This window comes from Otolemur garnettii, unplaced genomic scaffold (assembly GCF_000181295.1).
Source record: "Otolemur garnettii isolate 467f Iridium unplaced genomic scaffold, OtoGar3 scaffold00026, whole genome shotgun sequence".
NCBI classification, from domain to species: Eukaryota; Metazoa; Chordata; class Mammalia; order Primates; family Galagidae; genus Otolemur; species Otolemur garnettii.
In genome coordinates this window covers 7681543-7698358 of record NW_003852421.1, presented here as the reverse complement: position 1 = coordinate 7698358, position 16816 = coordinate 7681543, and the positions used below count along the sequence as shown (strand labels likewise).

At 37.5% G+C, this 16816-nt stretch overlaps 1 protein-coding gene across 1 annotated transcript in view; it reads right to left on the bottom strand.

The window, feature by feature from the left end:
* SYCP2L (synaptonemal complex protein 2 like) overlaps positions 1-16816 on the bottom strand; it is a 71551-nt gene that overhangs the window by 15760 nt on the left and 38975 nt on the right. Inside the window, exons 18-22 of the mRNA XM_012804205.1 lie at positions 8420-8567; positions 7796-7845; positions 5941-6034; positions 730-803; positions 535-604 (exon numbers count right to left, since the gene is read on the bottom strand). Coding sequence (XP_012659659.1) covers positions 535-604; positions 730-803; positions 5941-6034; positions 7796-7845; positions 8420-8567 — 436 coding nt within the window. The remainder of the gene's footprint in view (positions 1-534; positions 605-729; positions 804-5940; positions 6035-7795; positions 7846-8419; positions 8568-16816) is intronic.

The window sequence follows — 16816 nt, the reverse complement described above, 5'->3', positions numbered from 1 at the left end:
CAAAAAAAAAAAAAAAAAAAAGAAAGAAAGAAAAAAAATCACCATCAAGAGTGAAGAGATATTGTATAAATTATTATATTCCATATGGAATTATATCGCATCCTACATAACCCTGTGAACTAGACTTGAAACTTTCACAGCACTGTTATCAGAAAATGAATTTGGAAGTTCTAATAACCACACAACCTTTACACCATTTCTTATAAACTGCAAATGACCTACATAGTTGGAGACAGAATGAGCTTTGAACCAAATCCTTAGGTGCCCTCACTGCGCCCTCCTCTGAAACCAGAGCAGAGGTGGGGATACCTGGTGGGATTGAGTCTCAGGCTATATTTTCCCTGGCACGAGAGGTTCTGGTTCCTGAGTGAAGCCCATCTCTCCTCTTAACCTTGATGAGCATTCGGATCTCTGCTCCCCCACAGCCTGGGAATAGTCACTCTGTGAAGTGATTTTATCTGCAGCGCAACAGCCCAGTCTGCCAAAATCAGTTTAATTTCATCGTATTCTACAAAAAGTTTATTATTCTCTCACCTCTGTCTTCTAAGTTTTGCAGCTTATGTTTGAGGCTAGTACTTTCCATTAATGACTCTTGGTTCGCGACCTTAAAAACAAAACAGACTACAAATATATATATATTTGATGGCAAAGGGAGAAGCAAATGGTGCTATGTTTCCCCTTAACAGTGATTCTGGAAAAGCAGATGAATAAGCAACACTTCAATGGTACCTTAGGTAAACTTGCTTCATCTTCTGAGTGCTCCACAGGAGACAGGTCTCTCGGTGGGTGAGGACCTTGAAGCTCTGAGTGTTAGAAAAGTTTCAAGAAAATAAATACACCAAGTGAAGCAATATCTAAATCTCATCATCACAAAAAGGGAATACAGTTCTAAATAAAACAACTACTGACTATACCAGTCAGGGCACAGCTGCTCATTAGGTTTGTAGATTTATGGATAAGACAAATAGCCAGTTACCACGACTGCATCAGCATCTCAGTAGCTGCCCAGCTGGCCCCAAATGCACGAGCAAGGATTCTCCTACCTCGACCTTAAGAGTCTTCTCTTCTCTCCCTTAGATACCTCTCCCTTATTTCCTCTTTTTATGAACTGATATGTGTAGTATGTATAGTAACATATAGTACAATGATGATCACAATCAAATTAGCACACCCGTCATGCTCATACTGTAAATCAGATTCTCAGAACCTGTTCATCTTATAACTGGAAATTTGTATCCTTTCATCAACGTCTCCCCACTCCCCCAGTACACAGCCCAGGCAACCACCGCTCTACCCTCTGCTTCTATGGGTTCGACTTTTTTAGAATCTATGTGTGAGGGAGATTCTGTGTCTGTGTTTGGCTTATTTCACTTAGCACAATTTTCTCCAGATTCACCCACACTGTCACACGGTAGACTTTTCTTTTTTATGGCTGAATGATATTCCTGTGTGTCTGTATAGCTCACAATTCATTATCCACTTATTCACTGATGAACATCTGGGTTGGTTTCTCATCTTGGCTCTTATAAATCATGCAAATAATGCTGCAGTGAACGTAGGGGTGCACATCTCTTTGAGATACTGATTCTATTTCCTCTAGGTATATACCTAGAACTGGGATGGATAGACTGCATGATAGTCTTATTTTTAATTTTTTGAGGAAACTCCATATTGTTTTCCACAACGTCTAGAACAATTAATATTCCCACCAACAGTGTACAACGGTTCCCTTTTCTCCACAGTGTTATCAGAAAGATAAGTGTTGGCAACAGCCTCTTAATATGAGGTATCACATTATGGTTTTGATTTGCCCTTTTCTAATGATTAATGATGCCAATCACCTTTTTGTACACCTCCTGGCCATTTGTCTTCTTCAGAAAAATGTCTATTCAGGCCCTTTGTCCATTTTTAAATTGAGTTGTTTTCTTGCTACTAAGTTCTTGATATGTTTTATTAAAATATTTAACCCCTTATCAGATATATGGCTTGCAAATATATCCATTCTGTAGGTTGCCTTTTGTTATTTTCTTTGCTGTGCATGAGGTTTTTGGTTTTACGTAGTCCCAATTGTTTTTTTTTCCCTTTTTCTATACCTTTGAGATCATCAAAAAAATCACTGCCAAGAGTAATGTGAAGGAATTGCTTCCCTGTGTTTTCTTCTACTAATTTTACAATTTGGGGACTTAAAGTCCTTAATCCATGTTGAGTTGATTTTTTTAGACAGTGTAAGACAAAGTTTTCATTCTTTAATATATGGATATCCAGTTCTCTTGATCCCATTTAGTGAAGAGACTTTCTTTTCTCTATTATGTATTCTTGGCATATTGATTATATGTGTGGATATATAATCTTTGTGTCTATAGGCCAGGAACATATTCTTTTTATTGTTATAGTTTTTAAATATAATTGGAAATCAGGAAGCGTGATACCTCTAGCTTTGTTCCTTCTCAAGATTGCTTTGGTTATTAGGGATCTTTTGTAGTTTCACATGAATTTGGGAATTTTTTTCTATTTTTGTGAAAAATGTCACTGGCATTGATAGAGATTGCATTGAATCTGTAGATAGTTTTGTTAAAATGTCCATCTTATCCAAAGCAAAGTCTTCCAATCCATGTACATTGGATATCTTTCCATTTAAGTCTTAGATTTCTTTCATCAGTGTTTTCAGTGTATAATAGGCCTTTTACCTTCTTGGTTAAATTTATTCTTATGCATTTTTTTAGCTATTGTAGATGGAATTTCCTTTATTTCTTTTTCAGATAATTCTTGTTAATGTTTAGAAATATAACTGATTTTTGTTTGGTGATTTTGGATCCTGTAACTTTACAGAATCCATTTATTACTTCTGACCATTTTGGGGGGAAGTCTTTAGAGTTTTCTATTTATAACATCACATAATCTATGATTTAACTTCTTCCTTTCAAATCTGAATGCATTTTATTCCCTTTATTGCCTAATTATTCTGGCTAGGACTTTCAGTATGATGATGAACAGAAGGGGGGACAGTGGGCACACTTGTCTTATTCCTGATCTTGTAGGATGTTAGCTGTGGGCTTATATGTGGCCTTTTTATGTTGAGGTACCTAATTTGTTAAGTTTTTTAATCATAAAATGATGTTACATTTTTTCAATTTTTTTCTGCATCTATTAAGATAATTCTATGAATTTATCCTTCAGTTAACGTAGTTTATATATTTATTGATTCGTGTATGTGAAACCATCCTTATATGCCAGTGACAAATCCCACTTGAGCATAGTGAATGATCCTTTTAATGTGCTGTTGAATATGATTCCTTAGTATTCTTTGAGGCTTTTTGCATCTATGCTCATCAGAAATAGTGGCCTATAATTTGCTTCTCTTACAGCATTCTAATACCTGGCTTTGGTAGGAGGGTAATGCAGGCCTTATAAAATGAGTTTAGAAGTGTTTCATCCTCCTCAATCCTTTGAAAGTGCTTGAAAAGGGTTGGTATTAATTCTTTAAATGCTTGGTAGATTGAATAGTGAAGCTATCCAGCCCTGGACTATTTCTTTGTTGGGAGGCTTGATGACTAATTCAATCTTCCTACTCATTATTGGTCTGTTCGGATTTTCTGTTTCCTCATATTCAGCCTTGGTATGTTAAATGTTTCTAGGAATGCATTCATTTCATTCCATTTCTTCTAGATTGTCCAATCTGTTGGAGTATAATTTTGTCTAGTTAGTTGTAGTCTCTAGGATCCTTTGTATTCCTGTGGTATCAGATGTACTATCTCCTTTTTTATTTACAATTTCATTTGATTCCTCATTCTTTTTATCTTAAGCAAAATTTACAAACCTTTAGAGTAGCTTTCTAAAAGAACATTTTTCTCTGCAGTTTTTGGCTGGGGCCGGGTTTGAACCCACCACCTCCAGTATATGGAGCCAGCGCCCTACTCCTTTGAACCACAAGCACCACCAAAAACTCTTAGTTCCATCAATCATTTCTGTTGTCTTCCTAGTCTCTATTTCTTTGTTTATTCTCTAATATTTATCATTTCCTTCACTTCTGATGACTTTGAGTTTAGTTTATTTCTTTTCCAGTTTCTGGAGGTATGGAATTAAGCTGCTTGAGATTTTTTTCTTACTGTAGGCCCTTAATGCTATAAACTTCCCTTTTAACACTGTTTTTGTTATATCCCACAGGTTTTGAATTTCCATTTTCATTTGTCTCAAGGTACTTTTTGATTTCCTGTTTGATTTCTTCTTTGACTCATTGGTTATTCAGGAGTGTGTTATTCAACTGGCATGCATTTGTGGATTTTTCTCGTCTTCTTCCTATTATTTCTATTTTTATAACTTGTCGTTAAAAAAAGACACTTGAGATTATGTAACTCATCTTAAATTTGTAGCACAACATATGACCTATCCTGGAGAATGTTTGAGGTACATAAGAATGTGTGTTTTACTGCTGTTGAATGGACCGTTCTGCATATGTCTGTTAGGTTCATTTGGTCTACAGTATTATTCAAGTCTACTATTTCCTTACTGGTTTTCTGTCTGGATAATCTAGAAATCTGGAAGTCTTTCTGTTTTTAATCTTTAAAGTGGGATATTAAAGAACCTTATTATTTTGGTATTGCTATTTCTCTTTTCAGTTCTGTTAAAATTTGCTTTATATACAGAAGATGCAAAAATATGTATACAGATTTTCAGAAAGAAAAACACTGTATTAAAATTGTAATACTCAAGTCAAATTTGACTTCTGCAATTACAAGAGATAAATGGTACAATATACAAGATAAACATTATTGGTTTATATCAAGTACTGTGATTTTAGTATGGTTTTTTCCTTTCTTAAAATGTGTATAAATTTTTTTGGCACCCTCAGTATTTAGGTGCTGTAATGTTGGGTGCACATATATTTACAATTGCTATATCCTCTTGATGAATTAACCCTTTTTCATCATATAGTGGCCTTGTTTGTCTCTTGTGACAGATTTTGGCTGAAGGTCTATTTGGTCTAAGTATAGCCACACTTCTGCTCTCTGTTGGTTACAATTTGCATGGAATATCTTTTTCCAGCCCTTCACTTTCAGTTTTTATTCATCCTTAAGGCTAAAGTGAGTCTCCTATGAACAGCATATTGTTGGAGTTTTTTTTTTTTTTTCCTATCCATTCAGCCATTCTTTGTCTCTTGATGGGAAAATTTAATACATTTAAGGTGATTATTAATAGGTAAGGACTATTACTATTGCCATTTTGTTAATTGATTATTGGCTATTTTAGAGTCCCTTTGTTCCTTTTTGCCCCATCTTGCTGTCTTCCTTCCTTTTACTCCTTAGTGCTATATTTTCCTCTCCCCTTTTTCCCTTTTCTTTTTCTTCCAGTGACAGCTAAGAAGTTGTCAGTGAAGTGTTTATTAAGTGTTTTTGTATGCCTGTCAATACAAAAAACTAAGCTACAGAATAATAAAGGTGAGCAAAAGAAAATCAGTACTCTTAATAAACTTAAATAATGCAGATAGTTAAAATACAATGAGGGTTAAGAGAATGTTTATAGTTCAAGGATTGGCAAACTCTGGCCCCCAAGCCAAACATAGTCTAAGACCTGACTTTGTAAATAAAATTGTATGGAAACACAGCCACAGTTGGCTTACATCTTGTCTGGAGTCAGTTTTGTGCAGTAACTCCAGAGTTGAATAGTTGTAACAAAGCAAAAAACATTACTATCTTGTCCTTTACAGAAAAAGCTTACCAATGCCTGCTATAGGTCATCACTTAAGTTGTCTTGCTCCTTTAAAAGAGAGAGAACACCAGCCATTCTTGTACCTCAGCTTATCTCAAATATCAAAGCAAAATTAAAATACAGTGTCTTCTATCCTTTGCTAATAAAGACATTAAAAGGAAAATCTTTTGCTTACTTCAAATTACTTTTCCCAAAATATAATTTTTTCTATGTAAGTTTACAGAAATCATGTACCTGTTTTCTGGGCAGAATCTTCAAGAGAACTGCCTTGGAATTTTGCTTCAGAAATTTTGGGAGGCATGGTATCATTTTGCCTGGACATGTCTTTCTGCAACGATGTTAGAAGAGTTTAGCTTAAATACAGAATCTTTTTAAAGTGCTAATACTCATAATCATTCAAAACAAGTTATCCAAAAATTCTAAGACAACAGAGACAGGTTCTTGTATGTGCTCAGGTGATCCTCTTGCTTTGGCCTCCCAAAATGCTGAGATTACAGGCATAAGCCAGTCTGCCCAGCCCCAGGACATTTTCAACATCCTTTTAAGAAGCTTAAATATTGTATTTACTCCATTTGAAGATAAATGCTAAGGCCTGAATCAGAAGAACATCAGGTTATTTTTCTACAATAACTGTAAATCAAAAGTTCTCATAGTGTGGTCCAGACTAGAACATAGCAATAGCTGAGAATATGACAGAAATGCAAATTCTCAAACCCCACCAATGACCTACTTAATCAAAAACACTAGGAATAGGACCTAGGAATCTAGGTGTTAGCAAACCATACTGATCATGTTGATGACCACTAATGTTTGGGAATCACTGCTCCAAATCAGGGATCAGCAAAGTACAGCCCATTGACTGTTCTTGTAAATAAAGTTTTATTGGAACACAATACAACCCATTCACTTCCATACTGTTGATGGCTGCTTTTTGGCTACAAAGGCAGAATTGAGTAGTTGACACTCAGACCATATGGCTCATAAAGCCTACAATATTTATTATATGGCCTTTTACAGAAAAAACTTGTGGATCTCTGCTCTAAATTATTCTCTGATACACAGAGAAGTGTATTTTGAATACCAGTATTTATACAAGGCCAGAAAAGTCCTCACTGAAAATTAACACAGGCTTCTTGCCAGTTGTGTAGCTTAAATTTATGGATTTTTGAAGCTGTAACGTACCTTTGGTGATTATTTAAAATAAGCTGTATTTACTAGAAACTTCTTTTGGCCCATTTTTAACTGATAACTCATTATTTCAGGTTGAACTATTCAAGAATAGTTACACACTCTGGCTCATAAACTTAGCCTACCTCTGTCCTTACAGAATGTGAGAGCCATTTAGATTCACAGAGGGTAACATAGCCCAGGCTGATGGGAAAAAGCAGGTGGAGCTATGACTAGAGCCCTGGGTATACTGGATTTCTGCAGGGGCGGGCAGGGTGCTGCTGATACTGTCAGAATCTCAGCAGCTACCCCTTATAAAACCTTATGTATTTGGCACGATACTCTGTAGTCCTTATAAATCTCAACAAGAAACAAAAACCAACTGCTGAGAGTGGTAACTCAGCTAATAAGAGGCAAATTTGATTCTGAATTATTGCAGACACTGCTGTCTAAATTCTTAACTACATTGATATAATAGGAGGATAAATAAGGGAAAATTTAGAAATTTTGAGGCTTTATTGAACATTTATATAGGTCCGAAGACTTGCAAAATAAATAATTAAATCATTAAAAGATTTGGAAGAAACATCAACACGTTGAAAACTAAGGGAAGAAAACGAACAAGTTTACTTTTAAATGTAAATTCAAAAGAGCATACATTTCTGGCAATTAGAATAGCCCAGATTTTTAGCATTGTCCACAACAAACATCTTTCAGCAATATTTGGGAACAATGAAAAAGTACCCTAAATCTTTACCCAAGATTTATATGAAACGTTTAGAAGTCCTTGCCACTTCTCTCATCAGTTAATCACATATCAGCAAACTCATGGTTTGTGATTCTCATATTCCTGTAAATATTTTTTGAGAAATCAATGCAGTCTAACCCACAGGGCATGGCAGCCAAGATAAAAATTACTTACTTGGTCTTTCTCGTGGTCACTGCTACTACTGAGAGGGGGGAGTGGCAAGACTACAACGAAAGAAAGTATACAATGAATATGTTGACTCACAAGACATGCACAAATTCACTTCTCCCTCTTCTAACACGCAAATGCTAGAAGCAAGTCCCTCTTCCTACATTTTATTCCAATGTCTGCTCTCAAGCTCCCTTTCTAATTATTCGAGCTTATTCTTCACCACCTAGAATGAATTTTCTGCTCCAGACCTTGTCCCTGAACGCCTCATATCCTCATTTTATCAGTGCAGTTTTTCCTAACAAAGCTTCCCTGCCTCCTCTTCAGATCCTATTCTTTTTTCCCAAGGTTAGCTCAAATCCCACCCGTCTTCCTTGCAGATTGTCACGATGATTCCAGCTCATGCCAGTTTCCTCTCATCTGAACTCCATGTATCCATAGCTCGTATTTAATTACTGGCTAATCTCATACTCTGTTTCACATTTCATTTTGCCTTTCCATTGTAATCATAGCAGGGAAAGAGATCTCATGATCATGTGTTTCTTGGGTACCTTCTCCCATCACATACTGAAAAATAAATAGCCGATTTATTTGCAAAGTGACTCAAAAGAAGACATATGCCAAACTTACTTCTTAATCTACTTCTGGTTCTTTTCTTTTTTCTACCAGGATATAATTTTAAGGATTTCCTCTTTTGGCTACTGGTCCAAGATTGTTTACTGGTACTGGTACTTGAATCTTGACTACTCTCAGAGAAGAGATGTTTCCTGTAATTAAACTTTTACACACACAGAGGATAAATGAGAACTTTTAAAGGGGTGTTAGTGCACTCATGGACAATTAAATGGACTAATACAAATCTAGACATAGAAGTAACTCCTTCTAGAAGACTGGGATCTCACATAATGAAAAGACAAAGTAATAAGAAGAGAAAGAAGAGTCTCAAGCAAGCTGCTGTTGTAAAGGATGACAAAATCCTCTTGAATCAAATATTTGCAACTGAACAGATGTTAGATGACTGTACACAGCTGATGCGCCTTAATATTGTGCCAACATTATAACTTCAAAATACTAAATCAAATGGTAAAAGAAAGTATTAAAGTATTTTTTGCAAAGACAGTTCTCTTGCCTCACTCATCCTCCTGAGTAGCTAGGACTACAGGTGCCTGCCACAACACCTGGCTAGTTTGTGTATTTTTAGTACAGGTGAGGATTTTACTCTTGCTCAGGCTGGTCTCAAACTCCTGAGCTCAGGCAATCCACTCTCCTCAACCTCTCAGAGGCCTGGATTACAGGGGTGAGCCACCATGCCTGGCCCTCTCTATACTTTAAAAGAACTAAAACCAAACAGGAGGGTCATGTTCACGTAAACCTTAAAGCATTTTGAAATTAAGCCTGATACAGAAAATGTTAGCAATTTAGGGCAAGTGCAATCTTTCTAGTGGATTATTCCATTGAAAATTGATATTTGTATTTTTATTTCATAGTTTTTGGCCAGGGTTGGGTTTGAACACGCTACCTCCAACATATGGGGCCAGCACCCTACTCCTTTGAGCCACAGGTGCTGCCTGATATTTGTATTTTTTAAACATTTTCCTGTTTTTGTAATACTGTGACAAATAAATGTTTATGCTCAATTTTAGTAGGAAGTTTGTTTTAGTGTTAATAAAAAAGTATACTCTATTTGAGTCTATCTTTTGGATGCCTCCAGGGGCTTCCAGTCGCCAAACCACCCGGCCTCTCTGGGGGCTCCGCCATTCAACTGCTAACAACTCACGCTCATCTCAGACCAGGAAGGATTTATTAAGTTGGGACAGTAACTAAACAGCCTTCTCAGACAGGAAACACATCAGCTGGAAGACACACCCCCTGCCTAGAATGATGAAATGCAGACTCAACTCCCAACACTCACTAGGTCAGGGCTGGACCAATGTTACCCTTGTCGATAATAACATACCCATGAGATTTAAGGTAGGTGATGTTATCTAATTTTTCAAATGAATTCATTTTTTAAGAAATTACTTTTCCTTTCAAACGGTTAGCTGTTCAATGTTTTATAGAAAAGTTCATTTCTGGGTGGCACCTGTGGCTCAAAAGGGTAGGGCACTGGCTCCGTATGCCAGAGGTGGTGGGTTCAAACCGAGCCCTGGAAAAAAAAGAGTTTCTTTTTCTTAATGCTAAAAATGGCTCATATTTATGGTGTACAACATGATGTTTTGTAATACGTATACACTGTGGAATGGCTAAACCGAGCTAATTAATATACGTGTTACCTTTTTCTGGTTGTAAGTTCACCTAAAGTCTATTATCAATTTTAAAGTCTACATCATACTGTGTATGGCTATTAACTACAGTCGCCATGATACACAAGAGACCTTTTAAGCTTATTACTCCTAACTAGAGTTTTGTATCCTGTAACTATCTCCCCAATCCCAACCCCACCTAGCCCCAGATGACAGGTTCTACTCTGTTTTTCTGAGCTTGACTCCCTTAGATTCCATGTATATGTGAAATCACACAGTGTTTGACTTTATGCATCTGCCTCATTCACATAATGTCCTCCAGGTTCATCCATACTATTGCAAATGACAGGATTCCCTTCATTTTTAAGGCTAAGGGCATATATATTTATATACCCATATATATATATATAAATATATTTATTTATATTTCCTTTAGCCATTCATCTATCCACACACACTCAGGTTAGAGAAGGTCATTTCTAAAAGGAACTTGGCATCTCACGCAAGCATTTTTCCCATGCTTTCATTAAGGGGGAAAAAGCCCTGAAGGAACATGCACATTTATCCCCAAGTTCTCCAGTCCAGTGTCTTGCTCATTTAATGCATCCTCCATAGCCATGTAGCAAAGCTTTCCTGGTTTCTTTGGGTTTTTAATCAAAAGGAGTTGAAAGTTATTCACAAAAACAAAAGTATCTAGAACAGTGGTTCTTAATTTCACCCACACATGAGAATCACAAATAGGATTCTAAAACTAAATCTCAATGCCTGGGACTTGCTCTTGATCAATAAAGTCATCATCTGTGGGAAGGTCCCCACACTGAAATAGTTTCTCCAGCTCCCCAGATGATGCCAATCGGAGGCCTGAGAAGCATCACGAGGAGGAAGCCAGAATAAGCTTCCATCCATTTGCGTGGGGCTCAGGATCTCACTTTTAGAGAAACGTTTCATTGAATGTTCACTATGGAGATTTTTTTTTTTTTTAAAATACACTGACTACAAGCCTAGAGCTCTGGGTTTCCCAAGGTGAGAGACCACTGGACAGGTGTCGTATGACACACGCAGGCATGAAAACATGTCACTGAACAACACTGACTCAGAGGGAGACATTTCAATTCTTGAACAGGCCTGATCTATTGAGGATAAGGCTCAAATGCTAGTAGGCTTTAACACGTCTACTTACTAACCATTTAAAATAAGAAGCTTTAGACTCCAAGCCTAATAAAAGTTTTTTGGTTTTTTTTTTTTTTTTAAGAGTTTTAAGGAGAAAGACATAACCATCTCTGCATCTTTGATAGATCTAGAGCATCGGTTCTCAACCTGTGAGTCGCGACCCACGGGAACTGTATTAAAGGCTTGCAGCGTTAGGAAGGTTGAAAATCACTGCTTTAGCAGCTGTGAGTTTCGTTGTGGATTTCATGGGTAGTGCCCATTCTCACCACTGCTGCCATTTGGGGCCATAATAGAAGGGCACACTCATCATCTCTCATCTAAGGCTAAATGAGCACTTACTACAGTAGCAAAGGACTGCCTGAAGGGGTATTTTATTTTTCCATTGTCTTTAAGCCTTCAAAGTAAGACTTGACTTGAAATGTTATGTCCTGCTCAGTTTATTGACTGGTCTCATTTATCTGTTCATCTAACTACATGAGACTGAATATGGTAGATTTGTCTTTTCACAGTTCATAGTTAATAAGGCCCAGTATAGGCAATGAATAAAAAATAAGAAATAAATTAGGTGAAAGTATACTTCAAGAGGCTAACCTTGTTACTTTCAATTGTATTTAATTTGGGAGCTTATCTACCATGTTACAAGTAATACTTTCCATTTGAAAGTGAAATAATTCCTTTTCAAATAAGTTTAATATAAATTTAATTAAGAAAAAATGTAGATAATAAAAAGAGCTTTGGCCCATTTTGAAGACTGTATGCAAATAATCACAATTTGGGAAGTATTGCCTTAAAGTTAGTATATTACCAGCATCCTTGTTTCCCGCTTTCTGTCATCCTTGAAAATAGAATCTGCCCTGAAACAAAATACATCAAATTAATGGAAATGGTGAAACCATCACCCACCTCCTTGGCTTACTTCATACTCCTAACAGTTTTTTCCTTCCTGTGTCCTCTGTCCCTCTCATGAGACCTTGGCATGTGCCCCACTCTGCAGGCAACTTAGTATCCTGCAATCTAGTTCCATAGGTTCTGTGGCAGACAGCAACTGTTTACTTAAAATGAAACAGTTGTTGTGGTGGCTCACACCTGTAATCCTAGCACTTTGGGAGGCTGGGTGGGGGATAAATCACTTCAGCTCAAGAGCTCAAGACCAGCTTGAACAAGAGCAAGACCCCCATCTCTACTAAAAATAAAAAAAAACTAGCCGGGGATTATAGTGAGCTTCTTGGGAGGCTGAGGCAAGAGGATTGCTTAAGTCCAAGAGTTTGAAGTTGCTGCAAGCTATGATGCCACAGGTGACAGGGTGAGACTCTGTCTCTCAAAAAATCAATTAATAAAACAAACAAAAAAAATATTTCTTGAACCCATTGCCTGTCAGGCATACAAATAAGGAGAGGGAAAAGTAGAATCAGCAAATAATCAGCTGGCTGGACCAGTGCTGAAAAGTTGTAGTTTCTAAATTTGGCTCTTAGAATCACCTGAGATACTTTATTTTCTTTATTTTTTTGAGACAGAGTCTCACTTTGTGACCCTCACTAGAGTGCTGTGGCATCACAGTTCACAGAAACATCAAACTCTTGGGCTTAAGTAATCTCTTGCCTAAGCCTCCCAAGTAGCTGGGACTACAGGCACCCACCATAACGTCCGCTATTTTTAGAGATGAAGTCTTGCTCTGGCTCAGGGTGGTCTCAAACTTGTGAGCTCAGGAAATCCACCCAGCGTGGCTTCCCAGAGTGCTGAGATTACAGGCTTAAGCCACAGCACCTGGCCCCCCTGAGGTTCTTTAGATGAAAGCTACCCCTAGCGATAAGTGATGCTTAGCTTCCTTCATACACCTGTCTCGGCACTTGTAAATCTTCTTTGCAGAAATATCTAGTCAACTCTTTTGCTCATTTTTATTTTATTTATTTATTTATTTATTTATTTATTTTTGAGACAGAGCCATAAGCTGTCCCCCTGGGTAGAGTGCTATGGCATCACAGCTCACAGCAACCTCCAACTCCTGGGCTCAAGTGATTCTCCTGCCTCAGCTTCCCAAGTAGCGGGATTACAAGCACCAGCCACAACGCCTGGCTATTTTTTGGTTGCAGCCGTCATTGTTGTTTGGCAGGTCCAGGCTGGATTCGAATCCACCAGCTCAGGTGTATTTGGCTGGCACCTTAGCTGCTTGAGCCACAGGCACCGAGCCTTTTGCCCATTTTTAATTGATTTGATTTTTTTGCTATTGAATTATAGGAGTTTCTCATATATTTTTAATATTAACCTCTTATCAGATATATGGTCTGAATATAAAAAATAAAAGACAACAAGTGCTGTGCTGGTGAGTATATGGAACAAGTGGAACCGTTGTACACTGTCGGGGGAAATGTGAAACAGCATAGCCTCTATGGAAAACAGTTTGGTGGCCCTGCAATAAATTGAAAATAGAACTACAATATGATCCAACAATCCCACTGCTGGGTATATATTCTGAAGGTATTGAAAAGAGTTTGTGGAAGAGATATGTGCATGCCTATGTTCACTGCAGTATCATTCACAATAGCCAAGATATAAAATCAACCTAAGGGTCCATTAGCAGATGAACGGATAAATGAAATGTGAACACAAACAATGTAGCCCTAAGAAAGAAGGAAATTCAAGAATGTCTGACAACACAGATGCACCTGGAGGACATTATGTTAAGTGAGATGAGCACTCGCAGAAGGACAAATACCTCATGATCCCACTGATCTGAGGTATCTGAAATAGTCAAGCTCATAGAGAGTAGATTGGCAGTTGCCAGAGGCCAGGGAGCAGGGGAAATGGGAGCTGTTGTTCAATGGGTATAAAGTGCCAGTCATACACTTACGAGGTTAGCTCTAGAGATCTGTTGTAAAACATTGTGCGTATCATTAACAATGCTATACTGTGCCCTTAAAAATGTGTTAGGAGGGTAGACCTCATGCTAAGTGTTCTTATCACAACCAACAAAACAGAAAAAGCTAATGTACCACCATTTCTGGGCAACCACTGATCTGTCTCTATAATTTCAGAAATTTTTTTTTTATTGTTTGGGATTCATTGAGGGTACAAAGAATTAGGTTACAGTGATTGCATTTGTTAAGTAAAGTCCCTCTTATAATAGTGTCTTGCCCCCAAGAGGAGTAGCACATGCCAGTTTCAGAATTTTCTAGAATTTCATATGCTATTCATATTCTAGAATTTTATATCAATGAAATTATACAATGTGCATTCTTTTTGTCTGGCTTCTCACTTGCCATAATTATTTTGAGATTCATTCATGTATTTCAATAGTTCTTTCCTTTTTATATCTGTGTTGTATTCCATTGTATAAATGCACTGAAACTTGTTTATTCACTCATCTACTAATGGACAGTTGGGTTATTTCATTTGGAGCTATTATAAAGAAAGCTGCTATAAACATTTGTGTATATTCCTTTGTGTGGACACGCGCAGTCATTTCTCCTGGGCAAACACCTAGAATTGTAATACAAGGTTGTAGGTTAGGTATTATTTAACATTTTAAGAAACTAAATATATAAGAGTTCCAGTTGCTCCATATTTTCACCACTTATATTGACTTGGTACAGTCTATTAGTAACATTAGTCTTTCCAATAGATGTGTAGTACATCTCATAGTTTTAATTTATATTTCTCTAGTACTAATTGGGCAAATTTCATGTGCTTATCTACTATCTGTGTATCTTCCTTGGTAAAGTAGCTGTCTAAATCTTATGACAATATTTTCATTGAATTATATTCTTATTATTGAATTTTATGAATTTGTAATATAATTCAGACACAAGCCCTTTATCAGATGTGTTTTATAAATATTAATATTTCCTGCAAGGCTGTGGCTTGTTCTTTTCTTCCCCTAAACCTGATTTTCTTCCTTTCTTTTTTTTTTGAGACAGAGCCTCAAGCTGTTGCGCTGGGTAGAGTGCTGTGGCATCATAGCTGACAGCAACCTCAAACTCCTGGGCTGAAGTGAGTCTCTTGCCTCAGCCACCTAAGTAGCTGGGACTACAGGCACCCGCCACAATGTCCCGCTATTTTTTGGTTGTAGTTGTCGTCGTTGTTTGGTGGGCCGGGGCTGGATTTGAACCTGCCAGCTCAGGTGTATGTGGCTACACCCTAGCTGCTTGAGCTACAGGTGCAGAGCTCCTTAAAGTGGTTTTCAAAGAATGTTTCTTTTTTAATTTTCATAAAATCTAATTTATCAATTTATTCTTTTACTGTTTTTTTTTTTTTTTTGGCAGTTTTTGGCCAGGGCCGAGTTTGAACCTGCCACCTCCAGTATATGGGGCTGGTGCCCTACTCCTTGAGCCACAGGCGCTGCCCTCTTCTACTGTCTTTTGGTGTTATTTTTCAGGAATCTTTGCCTAAAACAAGATCATAAAGATTTTTTTTTCTTATGTTTTCTTTCAAACAGGTTGTACATTTAGGTCTATGATCCATTTTTAGTTAATGTTTTATACAATGGAAAGTAATCATAGGTCATTTATTTGCTCATATACAGATATTTAATTGTTCTAACATCCTTTGTTGAAAAACTTATCCTTTCTCCATGGAACTGTCTTTGCATTTTTATCATAGACCAGCTGTCCATATACATGCGGGTCTTATCTTTGGGCTTTCTAGTCTGTTTTGTCTGTCTTACAAATACCATACTCTCTTGGTTAATGCAGCTTTATTATAAATCCTAAAAACACGTAGGAGGTAAGCCCTTCAGCTTATGTTTCTTTTTGAAATTTATCTGGGCTATTATCTATAATAAGTCCTTTATTATTTATTTCATATTATAGGTCCTTTAAATTTCCACATGATATTTAGAAATAGCTTGCCAATTTCTTTCTTTCCTTCTTTTGAGACAGGGTCTCACTCTGTTGCCCTGGGTAGAGTGCCATGGCATCATAGCTCACAGCTACCTCAAAGTCTTGGGCTCAAGCAATCTTCATGCCTCAGCCTCCCCAGTAGCTAGGACTACAGGTGCCCACCATGATAGCCAGCTAGTTTTTCTATTTTTAGCAGAGACAGATTTGTTCTTCCCCAGGCTGGTCTCCAACTCCTGAGCTGAAGCAATCCAGCCACCTCGGCCTCCCAGAGTGCTAGGGCTATAGGCGTGAGCCATTACACCCAGCCAGCTTTCCAGTTTCTTAAATTAAAAAGAAAAACAGGCTCAGCACCCGTGGCTCAAGCGGCCAAGGCGCTAGCAACATATACCTGAGCTGGCAGGTTCCAATCCAGCCCAGGCCCGCCAAACAACAATGACAGCTGCAACCAAAAAATAGCTGGGTATTGTGGCAGATGCCTGTAGTCCCATGTACTTGGGAGGCAGAGGCAGGAGAATTGCTTGAGCCCATGAGTTGGAGGTAACTGTGAGCTGTGATGCCACAGCACTCTACCCAGGGTGACAGCTTGAGGCTCTGTCTCAAAAAAAAAAAAAGAAAAGAAAAGAAAAGAAAAGTAAAATATCTCCTGGGATCTGAATCAGGAATTGTATTGAATCCCTGGATCAATTTGAGAAGAATTGGCATCTTAATATTGAGTCTTCCATCTCATAAGCATATATCTATCTATACATAGTTAGAGCTTTAATTTCTTTAGCTTTCAA